The 21,150-nt window shown below is 48.3% G+C and overlaps 1 protein-coding gene and 1 non-coding gene across 2 annotated transcripts in view; one reads left to right on the forward strand and one right to left on the reverse strand.

Annotated features, from left to right (window-relative positions):
• The window catches only part of LOC8036003 (cytochrome P450 3A9), a 58,811-nt gene that overhangs the window by 15,917 nt on the left and 21,744 nt on the right, over positions 1–21,150 (reverse strand). Inside the window, exons 3-5 of the mRNA XM_040216865.3 lie at positions 7,437–7,489; positions 3,303–3,399; positions 1,242–1,367 (exon numbers count right to left, since the gene is read on the reverse strand). Of these exons, the coding sequence (XP_040072799.1) occupies positions 1,242–1,367; positions 3,303–3,399; positions 7,437–7,489 (276 nt within the window). The remainder of the gene's footprint in view (positions 1–1,241; positions 1,368–3,302; positions 3,400–7,436; positions 7,490–21,150) is intronic.
• Trnap-ugg lies at positions 4,419–4,491 on the forward strand. The gene has a single exon. It is a non-coding gene; the product is annotated as a tRNA-Pro (tRNA).

Raw genomic sequence — 21,150 nt, forward strand, 5'->3', positions numbered from 1 at the left:
AAGTTGAAACGAAACATCGAGGAAATTCGGATGGAGGCTGTATATCAGCGAGTAGAACACGTAACTGCAGCATATATATAATTGTGTTACACAAAAAAAGAACGTCGACGGAAAGGAAAACACGACGTTTAGGTGGACGCCACGGATGCCCCTCTTTCAAGATGCTGTTGGGCTGGCGCCGCTGCTCAGAGTGCGAAGAAACTGGTAGCGTAGCTCCCATTACCGATTGGTAGCGCAGGTAGGTCACTTCTTCCATTTTTAGGCCGTGCAGCCACCGCCTGGTGCCGTCGGTATGTGGAAAAGGTCCATTGAGAGAGAACTGAACAGCAAAGAACACGTATACCCGTCTGCTGCTGACAGTCTGAAGTGCCGGTGCCCGATTATCCTCTGCATTTTACAGCCAGTAGCAATTCAAAAGTTATACTGATATTACTGCCACTAAATGGCACTAAATTTGAGAACGTGCATGTTGCAAGCAGACCATCTTGGCTGGTTCCCCATGCGTGCAAGCACATAGATAATGTGCCTAAAAGTCACTAGCAGAGACATAGCGGCGGCCAGATGCCCTGCTTGCAATTGAGCACTACAGCTAGACCTTCTCAAAGGTTGTACTTAACTTTTATTTGTTTATCGCTTAAGACTTTACATATATTGTGCTCGCTATTTGTATAGGCATACGATTCCCCCAAAAATCGGGCAGTTCACTACCGGCAGGCAAGCAAAAACTCACGCTTTCGAATGAATTGACCCCTAGGAGTCGTTGTCCATGCACTTGTGCCCCCCCCCCCCCTTCCCCCCTATACCCATCACACCATCATCTTCAAGTGCGGTACCTCATGGTCATCTTGGTACGGGCTACCCACCTTCCTGTGGCATCGCGGCTTTAGATAGGGAAACAAATGTTACTATTACTGCTCGTGTTACTGATACTATTAGCTATTTTTGGACACCCATAGACGCTTTACACACGCGCCAGATTACAGCCGCCACAGCTGACCTTCTCTTTTCTCACCGAGATACCAAGCCACTGATACGGGCGTTGGCGAGCCTCCACATGGGCCAAAGCCGGGGAAAAGGACACAGAAGAATCTAAGATGGCAATACCTGGCCTGCCATAGTAATGATGAACTCAAGCAAACGGAACAAGTATAGACAAAAACTGAAGGTCGGTTATGGCGGCGCCCATGCACGGCTGCTGCAAAGCGTCCATAGCCCATATTTAACCGCTCGCTTGGTCTCACCTGCTTAAATTTACTCGCGGTGAACGCGTAGGATACGCAACTCCTCGTCCGCTTCCACTGGAGCCCTTGCGCATGCAGGAGACTCCGGCCAAGCAATTCGTGTTGCTCGTCAGTCCTCATTGTCACCTTCACATTGCAAAACAAAAGGGATCAGACAACGCTTGAGGAAGCTAGAAACGCAAGATTTGATAACTGACTGTTTATAAAACGAGTAGGCGGCCTGAGACATGCTCTGTAAATATATCAACTTGAACTTTAGAACGAAGAACGAAAGGGCACCGTTAAACATGCTTTGGTTGATCTAGTTGGTTTGTTCTTTTTTTATGGAAACAGCTTGTAAATATTTGGACAAATTATACAAAGATGACGAACTAGGTCTTCGTTAATTTATTAACAGTCGTGTATTCGTCTCATTTGTTCAAACTGTCTATAATGACAAAGAAAAAAAATAAAGTCCTTGAAGGTTTCAGAGCAGCATCATCCGCTTCGCTTAAAAACAGCTGTTTAAGCTCTTTGACAAAATACCGACTGCCATTCTGACATACGAGAGATCATCTTCAAAATCCTTCAATTATATTCGTTTTATTTTTGCACTTTATTAAATAACAAAAGTAGGGGACAGAATCAGTGCGTTCACAGTAAAAGATCTGCCAGGCTTAAGTAATATAAACAAACGTGTGTATGTGCAAAATGTAAAAAAAAATATTCACAAGTGCGTGCATTTATCAAGAAATAAAAAAAAGTTACTTCAGTATTAATGCATCTTCGCATAAGCTTAGTGATGCACCTCTACACAAAAAACAATCTAAAAATATAAATATCACTTTAACGCGTATTAGCTCGGAGCGTGGACTGAAAGCTTGCAGCGCAGAACCTTCTGTGTCCGATCCCGACCACCTGCCCGTTTCCATCTGGAAGAAATAGGTACCGGCACGTGTTCGTGTGATAACTACTGCATGCTGCACATTAAAGACTCCAGGTTGGGGTTGTACTGCACTGGCTAAGCTTCTCATCTACAGCTGAAAGACAAACTACCCGTTGAGGCGTACCAACTTCAAGGTCGTTTAAACATTCAAGCAACACAAATATCACTCGGGATTTTATAACTGGCGATGTACACACCTTTTCTATGACAGAATATCATACTAATTATACTGTCATATCATTCCTATGACAAAGTATCATAGTAATTATACTATCATATCATTCCCATGAGATATCGCGATATAGTCGAATACGAGTTAAAGGGGTCATGATACAAAATCGGGATGGAATGTTCATGACTTTACAGACGTGTACTGGCCCTAGTCTGGCCAAAGTATACTCGCACGGACCGTCACTGATTCAGCAGCTTCTTGCTCGCGGTGAAATTGCGAGGACAAAAGGGGACTATTTATTTCAGTCTTGACTTTGCAAAGCTTGGTGACGTAATTGTGGGATGGAAACATCCCGCCTGACGACAGTTGAGCGCGGCTAATGAATTGGACATGAGAACTGCGTGAGCACTGCACTTCGGCTCGTAACAATCAATACCTCGGCGGACACTCGGGAGTGGCTCGTGTCGAACCAGTGCAGTGACGAGAATAGCCTAACTCTAATGATGCCTGGAGCTCAGTACACGTTTTCTACTTTGGTGACCCCAGTGCGTGGCTACGATTAATGTTGGCGGCATAGGATAGGCACCAGGTCACGTGGCCGCTTGATCTAGCTCCGAGCGGAGGGGATGAACGATGCTCATATTTCTCGAATCTGATTACCAACTACCATAGGTTAGAGAAACAAAAAAAAAAAAAAGACTAGGTTAAGTTTTTTTGGTTAATAAAGTCATGGAGAGATTCTGAGAAGTATTTAGCGCAAGTGAAAAAATCGATTCATGGCCCTTTTAAGAATGTGTCTGAAGCTTCTCCAACGCCCTTATTACCGTCGGGTGTTGCTTGTTACGATAGAATCTTCCAGGTACGCTACATTGTGGATACATTTCTGACCACGAAGATGCTGGACGTGCAAAGATGTTTATTACAATGTTGAGAACAACAACGAAATCTATCACGCTCTACGTACCCCTCGATTCATGAAGTTTGAGAAGTTCTTGATGAAGACGTACGACAAAAAGTCCAAGTCCTTCACAACGAGAGTGGGAACGTCACCATTATAAAATCTGCAAAAAAATTCATGTAAAAGAATGTCGGTTACATTTACCAGCAAAAAGTACGTGCGAGTTATTACTCTTTGATAATCTCAAAGTGTTTCGATACGCTTGGACAATAACGTATTTAATTGCTATGTTTATCGACAGCTGGGGGAACGCAGTACGTGCGGAGCCTTGAGCACCTTATGGCGGCTCGTCAGCCAATGACGTTGCGGCATTACACGAATGAAACTCAGAGGAACGAATCATGAAACAAAAAACGTAAACATTTTATGCCGCGACCTCTGTTTCTTAAAATGGCAGGGTCTTTAGGGTGTCATGTTTCTCTGGTAGAAACCGAAAAACACCGAAAAGTAGGGGTGCGCGAATACCGGTTCCAATCGAATAACACCGCGTCATTCGTCAGCTTCATAGTGGAAGCCACAGCCGTGACAACCGGTCTTCTTAACTATGTTAAACCTAGGTACGACGGTGCGCTATTCAATATTTGAACCGGTAGTCGCACACCTCTACCGAAGGTTAATCTTCGAACCGGTTTTGTCGAAATTGAAGAAAACGGAAAAAGAAGCCCTTATTGGAGGGCTTCTTTTCGGTTCTTTCGACTTCGATAAAGTTTGAGAAAACTCTCACACTTTCCGGGAAAAAGGTTTGTCTGCAGTTTTATGTCGTGTTCACACAGAACGCAGGCGTGAGGCGCACTCTCCATCTCGTTTTTTTTTTTTTTTTTTTATTTTATCGGTACAGAGACTCTTCCCGAATATTGTGGTCATGGGCATGCTCCCTCGAGGTTAGAGAATCCTACAGCTGTGCGCTCACCAGTCACCTAGCTGTGTTTGGAGATTTATGTTTGTCCTTTGTCCCTCTTGTTCCCCTTCTCCAGGGATTCATTTCGTCATTCCTGTCCAGCTCGCTTGCACCTTTGCATTTTAATTGCATTATAATTCTAACCTTGAATTTGCAAGCTTCACCCTTGTTGGTGTTAGATTGGTGGCAGCTGATAAAACCCGTTTGCTCTACTGACGTCTAACCCCTGGTTAGCTCAGTTGGTAGAGCGCTCCACTTGGAATGTAGAGGTCCCGGGTTCGATACCCGGACCAGGCGGATTTTTTCGGTCGCTCACCAGTCACCTAGCTGTGTTTGGAGATTTATGTTTGTCCTTTGTCCCTCTTGTTCCCCTTCTCCAGGGATTCATTTCGTCCTCTTTTCTTCAACGTAAAACCCCGACAAAAAACTTAAAGTACGTTTAAGCTTCCCCTTGAAGAGTGGAACGCGATAACGTTATCGGGCCCCGTTCGCATCGCATTCTCATAAGCCGTGCAAGCCTCCCTTGCATGGCCCAGCCAGCAGCGTGTCTGGCTTACAACCGAAATTACGTGAATTTGAATCCCGCCTAAAACTCTACAAATTTTTCTTCCTGAAGGCAAATCAAATACGTTATAAAGTAAAATGATTTGAGGCATACGGCGACCTTTATTTCGAATTACTTGTCGTGTTTTAATCACTTTCATTCCACGCGTGACGTCACGATTCACGTGAGCGTCTTGGGTTGTTTGAAATTCGCGCGCGAGGTCACTTTGCTATGACGTCATGACCCTATCGACCATTCAGGATTTTCCCGTCCCGTCGCCGACGTCGGAAAAACATTTCTTTGTCCAACACTAGAAATGAGCACTAAAAGACGCCGCATCTTCGGAAAATATTACACCCCCAAAAACAACTAAACAATATATAAAACCTGAAAACACAAAACCCTTTTTGATAACGGAGGCCAAACTGAAATGATGTTAAAGAAATTTATTTTGAAATCGGGGGCTCTTTCGACTAATGGGAACGAGAAAGGGAGTGAAAATAATAAAATAAAGAATAAAGAGACCGCGAATGATAACTTCCGGGGAAGCACTTGCGAAAGCATTGTCTTCGTTTATTTTTAACAGAGCCTGATAGGGGGCGACAGATAAGTGGATGGTTATTTTATCTTGCTGGCTCATCCGGGCCAGCTGGGTAACTGGATCGCTACATAGCTGGCACTCCCAATCAACAGTATAATCAAATCTCAATCAGTCGAACTATTTGTAGCAAAGTGGAAAGTTGGCTGAGTTCGTTAAGCGTGATTACGAAAAATAAGAGCGATAAAAATGACGAAAGACAGATAATAGTACATAGACTGAAGGGTTTTACAGCTTTTAGACGTTAAATTAACTTTCACTGGGTCCCACGTCTGCTGGTGCAACTTTCCTATGTCTAAAAAAGGTGTTACTTCCGTTCCACTCCAGCCACTATAATAAAGAAAGGAATCCCAACTGGTTGTCTACGGGAATTTCTTTTCAAATCGTGTCCCTCCAAATGGTGACGAGTTTTTGTTCTCAGGCCGACAGGCTTTTGGAGGACGGCCACCCAAACAGTCTCCCTATAGGTGTTTCTGAGAGTCTCATGAAATGATGGGCGAAATTAGGAGGGTATTATGTGTAAGGGACCTACGCAGAGACCCGTTGTAATGCCTATTATTTATAATGTGACGCATCGGAGAAAAACAGGTGCGCAACAACATGGCGTTCCAGTTTTTTTCTTGGCACCTTTTAAGAAAACAACGGACAAGTAAAAGAAACGAACAACACAGAGCGCTCTGTGTTGTTCGTTTCGTTTACTTGTCCGTTGTTTTTAGCGCTTTTACCCTCACAGGCATAGAAATAGATTTGTCCCTTGCGCGGGAGGCGTGGTCTATGGCATCCCTCTGTCATTTAAGAAAGTGTACATCGGTCGGACTGGACGCCCTATCAATGGTAGATTAAGTGAGCATGCGAGTTTCATTAAGGCATCACCGTCGGGAAATTCAGCGCTTCACTGAGGTAGACGCGGTTCGACTTTTGTTTTAGGTGAAACCACAGTTCTGGGACGACATCGTCACCAGTTGACTATACTTCGTTTCAGCTTCGGTCCGAGCGCGGCCGATGTTGCGAGCTACGGGGCCAATCAAACAGCGAAAGAGGCACAAGGTCATGACTTGCTCTCTGCAGTTGATAGGACCAGCCGGTATTCGCCGCCTCTCTGTACGCGCTCCTCTGCCGGTTAGTTCTATCAAGCGCAAAGAGCACACCATGACGCTGCGCTTTTTGCGCTGTTTGATTGGCCCTTCGGCTCATAACATCGGCCGCGCTCGGACCGAAGCTGAAACGAAGTATAGAGAGGTAACTGAGGCCTTTGTCATTTCGAAGATTCAAGAGACCTGTATCAGCACTCCTTCAGTCGCTCATTATGTCTGCGAGCCTTCGTTTGTGAGTAGTTTTAACATGTGACGGTCATGTGATCTGGGGTATTTCTGTTCGGTGTGGCCACGCCGATGGGCGCTACTTCCAAAATAAACACTTGACAGTAACCTTGCCGTGTGTGTACTCGTCTCTGTCCTTCGTTGTTTCTATCGCGCCTTTTTTTTTCGCAATCAGGCAAACTAAACTAAATAATTGAGCACACTCAAAACTGAATTTGATTTGTATAGACCATTGCAATTACCGCCTACTGTCCTTCGCCATCTTTGTCCATTGGGCTCTTAGACGCGTTTTGAGCACGTTCAGTGACTACTGTGCGGAATGTTAGAAGCCGCGCTAGCGTCCAGAGCCCAGCAACTCAGCATTGTTTTGCCTGGGTAATGAGCGCTGAAAAGGTGTCGTGGACACCGGCATGACTAATCATTTGCTCTATCGACCCCTTCTGAAAATCACGTGCCATTATTAGAAGGTCGTGACCCCTGCACAATGGCGGACCCACTGACATCGCGGAACGTGCAAGTCATTCCATAAGACAGCGAACGTCGGATCGCGATCCCCGCCAGGAGCCGACAAGTCAATCAAACAGCGACAAAAGTGCTACGTCACTGTGCTCGTCACTTTGTTCTGTGAGTGTGTTTTTGCCTTCTAATCCAACAAAACCCATAAAGTGTGCCGTGACGTACGGTTTCAGTCCGCCATTGTGCAGAGACTCCACAACGACCATCAGAGGACAGACTTTCGAAAAGTGTCCCTTATAGTAACAGCTGTAGCGTAAACACTTACCCAAAGACGTCGCCATACTTTTCGCACCAATCGTGGATTGCATGTATGATTCCCTGCGTGATTTAGGAGTAAGAAGGTTGATGGTCAGACGCATCTCTATACTCGTTGCCAGCTTAATACCCTAGCTGCACGGGCACCTCTATTTCAGAAGTAAAGAGTACGCGTGCACAGCTCTGATGGGCGCTCAAGATGCGCCAGCACATGTGCGCCCGTAGCTTTGACAGCATAGCCGCAGAAAGTTGTGATACCTTATTGCATGGTGCACCCTTTACCGCCGTTAAGTCACCTTTAACTGCCCTTACTCTTAACCAGTTTCCACAATATACTCTTTCATAGCTATTTCAGAAAAAGGTAAGAGCGCGTGCAGAGCTTCGTTGGACGCTCAACTTGCGCCAGCACATGTGCGCCAGCGCATGTGCGCCCATAGCTTTGACAGCATAGCCGCAGAAAGTTGATCACACTGAAAACTGAATAGGCAATGAATCACCCTGCAGTGCGGAGGACAACGCTCAAGGTTGCGTGCTTTTATTTTTGTGCAATCTCTGACGACTGTTTATTCATGATGTCAAGTGCCGCGCCACGTGTAGCCAAGAGTAAAGATAGTGCCCAGGCGGGAAACACCGATAATAATATGGCCGTAGAGATATTGCCAACTTCTAAAAAAGGTTCTGCTGGCTCTGGACTCATATGGCAAGATACGCCAGAGCATGTGCGCCCATAGCTTTGTCAGCATAGCCGCAGAAAGTTGTGATACCCTATTACACGGTGCGTCTTTAGCCGTCGTTAAGTCACCCTCAACTGCCGTTACTCTTAAGGCTGCGGTCCCACGGCAGCCATCTTGAACAAGGCGTTAGTTCAACCAATAGATGGCGACACGCACCCGTGGGGTGGCCGAAACATTGGTTCACAGTGGGATGGCTCGAGCACCATCACGTTCCCCTCGTGGCCTTGCTCGCGCCACTGCCAGCTGTGCTCAGCTAGCTCAAGTAGCGTGGCCCAGCAAACGGATGTACGCGAGGATGTTAGGCTGGGTATAAATTGTTCTCTGGTATAGGGACATGCGGTTCGGCGGTTGTAACGGGCTTTCGCAATAAATCTTACTAAGAAGGAATCAAATGTTGATTGACGTGTCAATATTCTATCAATGAAGATTTCTTCTGCAGGAATGCACGCTCAGTAGACTCAATCTTCCAAGACACCAGTGGAAGCGGACGTCAAGTAAACTGCTTCGCGATTTACGGTACTTACCTCACCGTTTTAATGACGACTAAAAAAAGGTCACGAAATATTATGTTTCACGGGGTCCGGAAGATGTTGTAAAGGTTGTTACATTATAGGGTTCCCAGAAAACAAACGCCTTTGCAATATTTTCGGAAGTACCGACACACATAATGTTGTAATAACAGCTTAGGAGGATTATGATGAAAACCATCAGAAGAAACAGGAAGACGTTTATTTGCAATGAAGACGCTATGAATGAACGGCGTTTAGCGACGGCAAGTTATGAGCGTTCGGGAATTTATAAGTTGACGTGATTGCTAACTATGGACATGCGGACAATGAAGACGTGTTTTGTCGGGAGATGGTGTTGCGGTGATGTCCTCATATCGGACGACTCATGGCAGACGAACGAGCAAGTTTCTTCTCAGCGAATGTCAAGCACAACACGTGGCTACCGACGTTGTCGACGTTTCGAACACTTACCGCTTTCGACAAAAGTCCTGGCACCTGGGCTAACTTTGTGGAAAGACTCGAAGTTTTCCTTGAGTCCAACGCCATCATGAACAGTAACTTAAAACGATCCACTATTCAGTCAATGGGTGGCGAAACGTATCCACATCTGCGGAGTCATGAGCGATGCGTACTCTAAGTGGCTGGAAGTTTACACGATGCCTGCCACGACGTCCAAATACGTCATTGACGTTCTACGGTCTCTTTTACCTACTTTTGCTCTACCGAAAATACCTTTCTCTGATAACGCGCCAAATCTTGCTTCAAATAAAATAAAAAAGTTTTTGAAGGAAAAAAACCGGCATCAGGCATCACATTAGTGCACCATACCATCCTGCAACTAACGGGCAAGAAGAACAAATGGTGTGCGGAGCGAAAAAAAAAGCCCTTTTGAAGCTTACGGAAGAAGCAGTTCAGTGAAGAATCGCCAGGTTCTTGTTCCGGCAACACGCGACGGTTTCATCTTACACAGAAAAACCTGCCGAAGCAATATTGTCACCAAGGACAAGTGATGAGGCGGCGAATAACGAAGTAAACTGAACGTTTAATCGGGCGAACTTGTGCCCAAGAAGTAAAAGCAGAAAGAAAGATAACAACAGAGCGTCGCGAGCGTCGAAGGCGGCGAAGCAGCACGATCGAACGCTGAGGCGAAAACTGACTCGACAATGTCGCGAGCGGCGTCTTATCTAGAGTGAGTCACTATCTCGAAGATTCGGCGAAGAAGGTTCGAGCGTAGCGCGCTCGGGGCGAGAATGAACACGCACTTTCTAGAACAACATAAGCAGGGATAAACGACAGAAGTTATGTACGGAGCAAGAATAAACAAGAAAGTTCTAGAAGTCCGTGACCCTGCGCGCGGCATTATCCCCCCCTTTAAAAGCGCATCGTCCCGATGCAGCACAAAACAAAAAAACAAAACAAAAAAAAGACAAAAAAAAATCTTAAACAAAAAGACAGCAGAATCGCGAGCCACAGTTCACAGTTCACAGTTCACTCGTCGACAAGAGTAAAAAGTTCTATCGTTCGTAATACGGCTTCAGCCGGACGACGTGTACCACCTCGGGTCGCGGCTGACGTCTTGCAGATGGGCGCGTTCCGTCGGGAAGGACTTCGTAGTTCAGATCGCCGAGCCGTCGGATGATCTTGTAGGGTCCGAAATAGCGTTTCAGAAGCTTCTCGCTGAGACCGCGGCGCCGTATTGGTGTCCAGACCCACACCCGGTCTCCGGGTTGAAAGTGGGCGTCACGCCGGCGAAGATTGTAGCGGCCGGCGTCGACACGTTGCTGGTCTTGAATTCGTAGTCTGGCTAGCTGGCGGACCTCTTCTGCCCGTTGAGCAACCACCTGGGCGTCATCACTCCCGTCGTCGACTGACTCGTGCGGCAACATAGAGTCCAGCATAGTCGTCACCGCCCGGCCGTACACCAGCTGGAAGGGTGCCACTCCTGTGGTCTCTTGCACTGCTGTGTTGTAGGCGACCGTGACGTAGGGCAGCACTTCGTCCCAGGTCTTGTGCTCCACGTCGACGTACATAGAGACCATGTCGGCGATTGTTTTGTTGAGCCGCTCCGTCAACCCATTGGTCTGCGGATGGTATGCCGTTGTTCGACGGTGTTCCGTGTGGCTTAGACGAAGGATCTCTTGGGTCAACTGTGCCATGAACGATGACCCTCGGTCTGTGATCAGTACTTCGGGGGCGCCATGCCGGAGGACGATGGACTCGATGAAGAACTTGGCGACTTCGACCGCAGTCCCCGACGGAAGGGCTTTCGTCTCGGCGTAACGAGTAAGATAATCGGTGACGACGATTATCCAGCGGTTCCCCATCGTTGACGGTGGGAAAAGACCCAGCAAATCCATTCCAATTTGCTGGAAGGGCTTGGTTGGCGGGGTAATCGGCTGGAGGAGACCTGCTGGCTTTGACGGCGGTTTCTTGCGTCGCTGGCACTCATGGCACGATCGTGTGTAGAGATGGACGGTCTTCGGAAGCTTTGGCCAGTAGTACTTGTCACGAATCCGGGCAAGGGTCCTGCTGTAGCCGAGATGTCCGGCCGTTGGGTCGTCGTGGCACGCTTGAAAAATTTCTTCTAGGAGGTTGGCGGGGACAACCAATAGCCAAGGAGTTTCGCTGGTTCCGAAATTCTTTCTGAAGAGCACGCCTCCCCGTAGGACAAAGCTCGGTAGGTCCCGAGAAAAGACCCGTGGGACAGAGCTTCCTCGACCTTCGAGGTGGTCGATCACGGAGCAAAGTTCTGCGTCGTCGCGTTGCAGTGCCCTCATGTCGGTAGCGTTAACTGCACCTAGAAAAAGGGAGTCGTCATCGTCGTCGGCGCCGGAGATTGGAGGTTCGACTGGAGCCCTAGACAAACAGTCAGCGTCACTATGCTTCCGGCCGGACTTATGCACAACGGTTACGTCGAATTCCTGCAGTCGAAGGCTCCAGCGGGCGAGGCGTCCGGACGGATCCTTGAGGTTTGCGAGCCAGCAGAGGGCGTGGTGGTCTGTGACCACGCGAAACGGGATCCCATACAAGTACGGGCGGAACTTGGTTATCGCCCAGACGACAGCAAGACATTCTTTGTCGGTCGTTGAATAATTTTGTTCTGCCTTAGACAGCGCCCGGCTTGCGTAAGCGATTACTCTCTCTGCCCCTTCTTGTCGCTGAACGAGTACCGCACCGAGACCGGTATTGCTGGCGTCCGTGTGGATTTCAGTCTCCGCCGACTGGTCAAAATGTCCGAGGATAGGGGGCGACTGGAGCCTTCGCTTGAGTTCGCCGAACGCTTGCTCTTGCTCCTCTCCCCACTGGAACTGCACGTCGTCTCTCGTCAGATGCGTCAGCGGTGCAGAAATTTGTGCAAAGTCACGAACGAAACGTCTGTAATAGGCGCACAGCCCAAGAAATCTTCGAACGGTCTTCTTGTCTGATGGCTTCGGGAACTCGGCGACAGCGGACGTCTTTGCGGGATCAGGGCGTACACCCTGCGCACTCACTACGTGGCCCAAGAATTTCAGCTCACCATAGGCGAACCGACACTTGGAAGGCTTGAGGGTCAGCCCAGCAGCCTTGAAGGCCTGTAGCACGGCTCGCAGTCGTCTCAGGTGCTCGTCGAATTCGCTTGCGAACACCACAACATCGTCGAGGTAGACGAGACAGCTTTGCCATTTTAAGCCGGCAAGGACGGTGTCCATAACGCGCTGGAAGGTTGCCGGCGCTGTGCACAGCCCGAACGGCATTACCTTAAACTCATACAGTCCATCCGGCGTGACGAAGGCTGTCTTCTCACGATCTCGTTCGTCGACCTCAATCTGCCAGTACCCGCTCTTTAAGTCCATCGACGAAAAGTATCGGGCGTGGCGCAGCCGGTCCAGGGTGTCGTCGATCCGTGGCAGCGGGTAGACGTCCTTTTTTGTTACGGCGTTCAGTCGGCGATAGTCCACGCAGAACCGAAGAGTTCCGTCTTTCTTTTTCACCAGGACTACCGGTGAAGCCCACGGACTGCTTGAGGGCTGGACAATGTCGTCGTTGAGCATTTCTTGTACCTGCTGCTGGATGGCTTCCCTTTCTTTCACGGAGACCCTGTACGGCGGCCGATGCATAGGGAGTGCGTCGTCATCAGTAATTATCCGATGTTTCGCAACCGTCGTTTGGCGCACCTTCGACGACGCGGAGAAGCACTCACTGAACTCGGCGAGAAGGTCACGAAGTTGTCGTCGTTGTGGGGCTGGGAGGGACGGGTCGATGTCGAGCTCTGAGGACGTGATTGTCTTGTTCTGCGTCAGAGAGGCGTCTTCTGAGATCACGGCGATCGCGGCTGAGTCTTGAATTTACTCGACGTAGCCCACAGCTGTACCCTTTGTAAGGTGCTGCGACTCTTGCCGGAAGTTGGTGACAAGGGCTACGGTACGCCCGTCCTGGAGCTCGGTTACGCCTCTTGCAATGCCAATCCCTCGTCCGAGGAGAAGTTGGACGCTTCCTTCCAGCAGTGCTACACCGCAGGTGGCTCCTTCGGTCCCGACGGGCACAAAGACACTCGACAGTGGCGGCAGGTTTACGTGGCTGACGAGGACTCGCACCGCAGCTAACGTAGGTCTGGGATTTTCCACCGATGGCACAGGCTTCCGAAGCGTCAGCTTGTTCTCCGCAAGGTCGATGATGGCGCCGTATTCACACAGGAAGTCCATTCCGAGAATGACGTCCCTCGAGCAGTCTTGCAGAACGACGAACTTCACAGGGCATGTTTCGCCGTGAATCTCGACGCGAGCGTTGCATCTCCCGACTGGTGTAATCAGGTGTCCTCCGGCAGTTCTTATTTGTGGTCCATCCCACGGCGTCATGACTTTTCGAAGGCGGCGGGAGAGCCTCCCACTCAAGACTGAGTAGTCTGCTCCGGTGTCCACGAGTGCCGATGCGTCGAGGCCGTCGATCACAACGTTCAGGTTGTTGGACACCGATGCAGGAGCGTCGTTGTGATGCGTGGCGTCGGGAGAGTGGGAGCGCTCCGTCGTTCTTGGAGGCTCTTTACGTCGGTCGTCTTCGGCAACTCCACCTCCAGGGGTTGCCGCGCCTAGTTTCCCCGGCGAGTAGCGAGGGGTGACAGGCTTTCACGTCGGGGTCGGTGCATTGGCGAAGCCGGACGTCGTGGCGATGGCGACCGGAACTCTCGGCGGGAGGCAGGCTCGGGGGACTGAGGTCGTCGAAGGTACTCGTCGATCTCCCGAGGGCGTTCACCGTAACGGGGGCGTGGGTCATTCGGGTGGAACCCCCGCAGCCCGAGTCGCCGGTATGGGCATTGGCGGTAGGTGTGGTTCGCTTCCCCGCAGTGGAAACACAAAGGACGTCGGTCGGGTGTTCGCCACACGTCAGTCTTCCGAGGTGCGCGGGGCTCTTGGGCGGCGTACTGCACGTGGTCGTCGCGGCGGCGGTCGTGCTGCAGCGCAGGAGGACGACGTCGGGGCGGCGCAACATAGGCTGGAGGAGGAGGCGGTGGCCGTCGAGCCACTGCGGCGTAGGTCAGGGCGGGCTCTTCGGGTGGTGCTACGCTGGCAGGAGCCTCCGGTTGAATTGCCCGCTTGACTTCTTCGCGCACCACTTCGGCTATCGACAGCTCAGCCGGCTGGTTGGCAGCAGGCAGAAGTTTCCGGAGCTCCTCCCGGACGATGTCGCGGACAATTGCACGAATATTGTCAGCACGGGCGCCGCCCTCGTCGAATCGGGAAGGTGTCAGCGTCGACGCAACAGGCGTGCCGGCGAGTCGGTTGTAGTGGCTGGCTCGGATTGACAAGGCACGCTCGATGTTGGTTGCCTCGGTAACGAATTCCCCGACAGTTGTTGGTGGGTTGCGAACAAGGCCGCCGAAGATGTCACTCTTCACTCCTCTCATCAGCACGCGCAGCTTCTTCTCCTCGGTGGACTGAGGGTCGGCGCGGTTGCTCAGGCGGAGGACGTCTTCAACGAAGCTGGTGACCGTTTCGTTGGGCCCTTGGGTTCGTACTTGCAGAAGGTCTTCCGCTCGCTGTCGTCGTGTCTGGTTCGTAAATGTGTCTTTCAGGCCGGCGATACAGGTATCCCACGACGTAAGCGACGCCTCGTGGTTCTCGAACCACTGCCTCGCGGTACCCTCCAAAGAGAAGTAGAGGTTTTGGAGGCGCTGCTCAGTGGTCCATCCATTATGGCGTGCTACACGTTCGTAGTGCTGCAGCCAGTCTTCTACATCCTCATAAATTTCACCGTGGAACGGCGTCGGCACACGGGGAACCACAGGCAGGAAGACGTAGGACGGTGCTGCTTGGGGGATTTCCGTCGGCTGCGCCGTGGAGTCCATCGTCGGCTTGGGTGGCTTCTTGGCGTTGTCCGGCAGTGGACCAAGCTCTGGTGGTTGTCCTCGGAGACGCTGGCTTGCCTGGGGCCCGGTCTCTTCTTCAAAAGGTCGTCTTGGAGTGGGGCTTGCCGAACGGGTCCTCGGAGGGGTACGGCGAAGAGGCATAAGGTGTTACCCCGCACCTCCACCAAAATGTCACGAAGGACAAGTGATGAGGCGGCGAATAACGAAGTAAACTGAACGTTTAATCGGGCGAACTTGTGCCCAAGAAGTAAAAGCAGAAAGAAAGATAACAACAGAGCGTCGCGAGCGTCGAAGGCGGCGAAGCAGCACGATCGAACGCTGAGGCGAAAACTGACTCGACAATGTCGCGAGCGGCGTCTTATCTAGAGTGAGTCACTATCTCGAAGATTCGGCGAAGAAGGTTCGAGCGTAGCGCGCTCGGGGCGAGAATGAACACGCACTTTCTAGAACAACATAAGTAGGGATAAACGACAGAAGTTATGTACGGAGCAAGAATAAACAAGAAAGTTCTAGAAGTCCGTGACCCTGCGCGCGGCAATATTCGGCATACGAAGAGCCACACCCCTCGATCTCATGATACTATGGCCTACGAACAAAGATCGAGAGATTCCCAGATCGGGAGTAATGGCAGTCTATTCGGTCGGACAATCGTCTACGTGAGGAATTTCAGCGGAAGTGGGGCCTTTCATGTAAAACTTGAGTAGAAAAGGCTCTATGTTCGTTGACCAGGAGGTGTCATCTCTCTGAATACGTTGGATATCAATGCCCTTAAGTGTAAATATAACTAAATCACAAAACTCTCTTTGCGTATTGTGCAACTGCCCTTGTATATTTGATAATAGGAGCTATGATGGTGATTTGGACCTTTCACACCAGGATCCTTTTTCTTATTTTTCGCCTCATACTCCTTTGCGGTTTAAGTATATTGCTTCAAGAATCTTTTGGAACGGGGACACTTTACGTCAACGAGGCCATTTGTTCCAAGTAGTCAATCAGGGAATGCTGCTAGAAATCCGACCCTCATATGAACGAATATGTTCATTTTATATCACTGCAATTAGTTCTGTGTTTCACTTATTCATGTCATAATTTATTTTCTATTCTGACTGCTGTAAATTTGTTTTATTATTATTGCTACCATTAACAGGAGGTCCCTTTCCAGTCTCTGACTCTGGGACCTCCTTCTGTAATATTTCTAATGTATTTACCTCTGATCTACGCACAATAAAACCTGAAACCTGAACCTGAATAAGACGCACTTCTGCACAGTGCATTTTTCCTGTTCCGCGTACAGTTGTAAATCAGCATCCTCATTGATCCTACCATATTCTGTTGCGGGTAAAGAAAGTCTTTGGGTGCACGATACTTGAAACAAGTCTGGCACTGTACGTTGTGGTTCGACACCCACTAATGTCGTCGTCCTTATAGCGCCTCATCATTTAATCATTACCTCGTCACTTCATATTGCTCTTCATCAACAATAAGTACAATGGGCTATACCGCCATATTACAATCCAAGAATAGAAAAATTTAGTCGTTCAGTCCTTCAACAAGTTTATTATTTATATAATGTTATTACGTTACATTACCTCGAGACGATCGACGACCATCGTCGATATAAATTAGACGTATAAAAGAAGGGGGGGGGGGGGGGTCGGTGGCCGAGTGAATGGTTTAGCGCACACCAGCTCGGAGCACTTGGAGCGAAAGCTCGCGCTGGAGAACCCACCTCGCCCCTGCCCGTTTCGATCTGGAAGAGCATCATACCGGCGTGCGGTTGTGTATCACTACTGCGTGGTGCACGTTAAAGACCTCAGGTTTGCGGTTGTACCGCACTGGCTAAATTGCCCATCTACAGCTGAGACACCAGACGCCCACCAAGGCAGACTAACTTCTAGCTGTATAAACATACAAATAACAATTTGCAGTTAGACGCATATCAACATTATGCGTCCAAAGAACACAGCGTGCCGCCTCTGTTCTTTGGATGCCTTTTTTTTTTTTTTTTTTTTCTTTTAAACCAGCGCAAGCTTGTTCGTTTTCTTTTTTGAGACGGTTAGAACGGTCGCACATAAAACCCGCGTTTCTCCTACCCGCCCGCTTTCTCCTCTCATTATGTGTATTTGGTTATAACTAAATCAGCCACAATAATGGTGTATTAATCATATTTACATTCATTTTCAGTCAGGGAAAAGGAGTTTCGCGGGAACTAGAGCCAATAAATGAGCTGCGCTTAGAGTATCGGCACTCTCTTCCCCGACAGTGTTGTGAACGCCGCCATTTTGGTGCTTGTGCAGAGCAGGCGCAACTGCCGATCGTCATGATTCAAAAGTGCGACATCGTCAGCATTAGATTCGGAGTTAGGAAGCTCATGTAATGTTGCTTTGCTTTGTCGCAAACTGTTGAAGTGGAGGACGGAAAAGCGTTTCTTGTGATTTCAGATAAAGCTTCAAATAACTTGCAACCATGATTTTAAGCCACAATAAGGCCAAGTGTCGCTACTCTGAAGCGTAGCTTATTTAATGACACTATTCATGCTCTTGTTCAAGAGGCTTGTAATACCTGGAGGGGCCATAACGTAAACCCCGTGGATTCCACAAGCCACTACCTTTAGACACCTGCCTCTTCTTCATTGTTCCCGCTTGTGCCAGTAAATTAGCTACGGTTCAGAGTAACGACACTTGGCCATATTGTGCCTTAAAGTCATGGTTGCCAGCTATATAAAGCTTTATCTAAAATCACAGGAAACGCTTTTCCGTCCCTCACATATGTTTAAACAACCCGCGACAGAGCATTGCAATATTTCATCAGCTTCCTAGCACCGCATCTAATGCTGAGGAAGTCGTACTTTTGGATCATGATGATCGGCAGTTGCGTTTGCTCTGAGCAAGACCCAAAATGGCGGCGCCCAAAACAGTTTGGGGAACGGAGTGCCGATACTTTAAAGCTCATTTAGTGACTCTAGGCATAAAGTGAACTCGGGTGTATTCTTTTCCTCTTCGTCTTCATTGTTTGTTGATTTCAATCATATCGAATAATGAACACATTATATCACGCCACGCTTGTGTAATTATTTGTCTTAGATTTATTAGCCTGACCCAGTACTTAAACCATTCAGTTATCGATAGTAAATCTTCCAGTATATTTTTTTTAAATGTGAGGATAAAAAGACACGGAGATTGATGATGATACAGACGCCAACGCCGCCCTCGGAAATTTTTTCAACATTAGACAATCAGCAGTTTGTCTGCCATCCGCCAGGTAGCGCAACAAAACACCCAAACAGTTTTTAATTGTTTTAAAATTAACTAAGCTCTACACCTATTAAGAAACCAAAGCAAGATCATTGTGAAACTTTAATACGTCGCAATGTATATCTATTCCGAACAATAAATATTATTAGATGCCAATAAATCTGTTTGATGTCCAAAAAAGACATGCGTCAAAACAGGTAAGTTTGAAACGCTCCTGGAGCGTTATGACTTTGAAAATGAAAAAAAGCCATCGTCCACCTCTTGGGCAACCATTGTAGCTCGAAATGCTAAAAAAGATTGTGTCATAGATAAATTATTTCCTCAGCGGCATTTGAAGTACCATGACTCAAAGCACAAAAAAAGTGCTGCGTTTGATATAAATATCTAAACAAAAAATTTTTACACAACATTAACTTTTTTTTGGCATATTACCAATTATAAGCACTACACCTGTAGCTAATTTTATTGCCCTAGCGCGTGTCATTAAAAACATATTTGTGCTGAAAAATGTCAATTTTAGGGCAATGTTTGGAGGGATGAAAAAAACAAAGTAATGCAAATACCAAAAAAGTTTATCGTTACATTCTGCTCCGATATCATCTTAACAAAACTGCTATATTGGAACCGTGTTATCTTTAATGGACCGTTCATAAAACATGAACTAGCGGAGCAAGTGAGGGTCCGCGCCATCATATTCGCAACGCTACAAATGCGCATGAACAGTAAAAATCAACACATACATAATATCAAATGAAAGAGGATTGCATTGCCTTTCGAGTGACATCAATCCAACAAAACAGTATTTAAAAGAAGATGAGTAATGACCTGCCAAAAAGTGCCTAAACTGCCACATTCAGTGGGACCGTGGCCTTAACCAGTTTCCACATTATTGGCGACGTGAGCGAACGAAAGCGTCGCTGTGGTCGACCCATCACAAATTGCCGATTGCTGACTATGACGTCAGCAAAGGATGTCTCATCGACGGAACTTAGAGGAATGTAAGAACTTGATTTCGACGGTGTTGGCAGTGTTGTTTTGAGAGCGCTATGATTTCAGGCTTCCACAATGCCCATTACAAGCACCATCGAACTTGTTGTTCACAAGGTAATGACGTCACGAAAGGTAACCGAACGAGGGCGCCACCGAAACATCTCGCCGCTAATGCCCTTTAACAGCTTCGATGTGCGCTCAAGATGCGCCAGCGCACGTGCACCCCATAGCTTCCACTACATATATACGCAAAGAAAGTTGTCCAAGAGTAGGGTATAGATTGTGTAGCTGTGGCTTAGCGTAACTGCAGTTAGCTGTGCCCGTGTAACTAGGGCGGTAACCGGACAAAAGCTCACCGGACAGAAGCCCACTGGACAAAAGCTCACCCGTTTTTTCACAGACCCGGACAAAAGCTCACCTATTTTTTATTACTGCCAGGGCGAAACACGGGCTGGAATAAAGTGCGGACGCGATGAACATTGCGCCATCTTTAGGAGATCTGGAACCCATCACACGCATAGATGTCGACAGATAAGCCATAACAGGTGGAGAAACAACGATTTGGGGGAAAAGATTAGGTCACCGAAATTGAGTGGAGCTGATAAAATCAAGCTTGATTGACTCAAGGTATGCCGGAGCACCCTTTTGCCACGCAGAAGAAACTTCGTGAATCGATGTTTTTAACCCGAAGAGCGATTGAAGAAGCGAAGTCCCCCTTCGGTGACCTTGCTTTTTCATTGTGCATATGTCACGCTAAAGGCGCACATGAAGGTTAAGCAGAAAGTCTGTTCATTACTAATGAATGGGTTTTATGAGGTTTCAGGTTAATATTTGAGGTAGGTGAATGGCTAAGAAAATTATATTGTTTCCTTCATTGTGCGTCGTACATGTATTTGAAATCAAGGATTATCTCAGGGTGATGTGAAAGGGAAACTGGAGCAAAACTGTATTATGCAAATCATTGAGTTTCCAATTTTTAAAAATATGTTAAAGAAACAGAATGTAGGCCTTTTGGACAAGTACAAGAGAAATGACCACTTTAAGAAGCTGTGCGGAATTTTGGATAGGCTGGCGTTGCTTCCACCACAGCTTATGTTCGAAGGACTATCCTACACCAGGGAAAAGTCTACCGGTGACATCGGTGACCTGCTGTACTACTTGATTGACTTATGTCAACGCCCCCTTCATTTATGCTTCAGCTCCTTCTGCGGCGGCACCCAGAGCTGACTGTGCGCCGACGACGACCGGAGTTTCCCCCAGAACGGTGGAATATGCACGACGCCACTCTTCAGGATAAAAACTGGACGAACAACACCTTCGAAGGATCGAATACCGGGTTCCAGACGCTCGTCGGCGACGACCATCCAAGCGCCTGAAGGCTGAATGAATGCCTCCAGCAAAATCAAGCTTTCGTTGCCACGGCATAAAACCACTCTGCGCCTGCAGAATCCTCTGAAAAATATTTGCGAGGGGTTCCAGGTACAGTCAGATCTACGAAGACAGCTGGAGGTAGACATGGAACTGCGTTCGCTTCTCACCACTCGAAACTTGTTTCCACTCTAATCAAGAAAACATGAGCCTGTCAGATTTAATTTATCGTAGCATTTTAGTGTCGCACGGATGCACCTAAGTTGTCCGCACTCGTGTTAAGACCAACATGGAATTATCGCCTGGCGAGCTTTTGTCCGGGTCTGTGAAAAAATGGGTGAGCCTTTGTCCGACGAGCTTTTGTCCGGCGAGCTTCTGTCCGGTGAGCTTTCGCCCGGTGAGCTTTTGTCCGGGATTCAATTAGGGCAACGCCAACTCAACGCTCTGACGTCACGCCACTACGATGGCGCTGCTGTCGGTACTGCGCATGCGCAGACGCATCCCCTCGCGCAAATTCGGTTTCTGC

This window comes from Ixodes scapularis, unplaced genomic scaffold, assembly GCF_016920785.2.
Source record: "Ixodes scapularis isolate PalLabHiFi unplaced genomic scaffold, ASM1692078v2 PGA_scaffold6__148_contigs__length_123643588, whole genome shotgun sequence".
Taxonomy (NCBI): Eukaryota; Metazoa; Arthropoda; class Arachnida; order Ixodida; family Ixodidae; genus Ixodes; species Ixodes scapularis.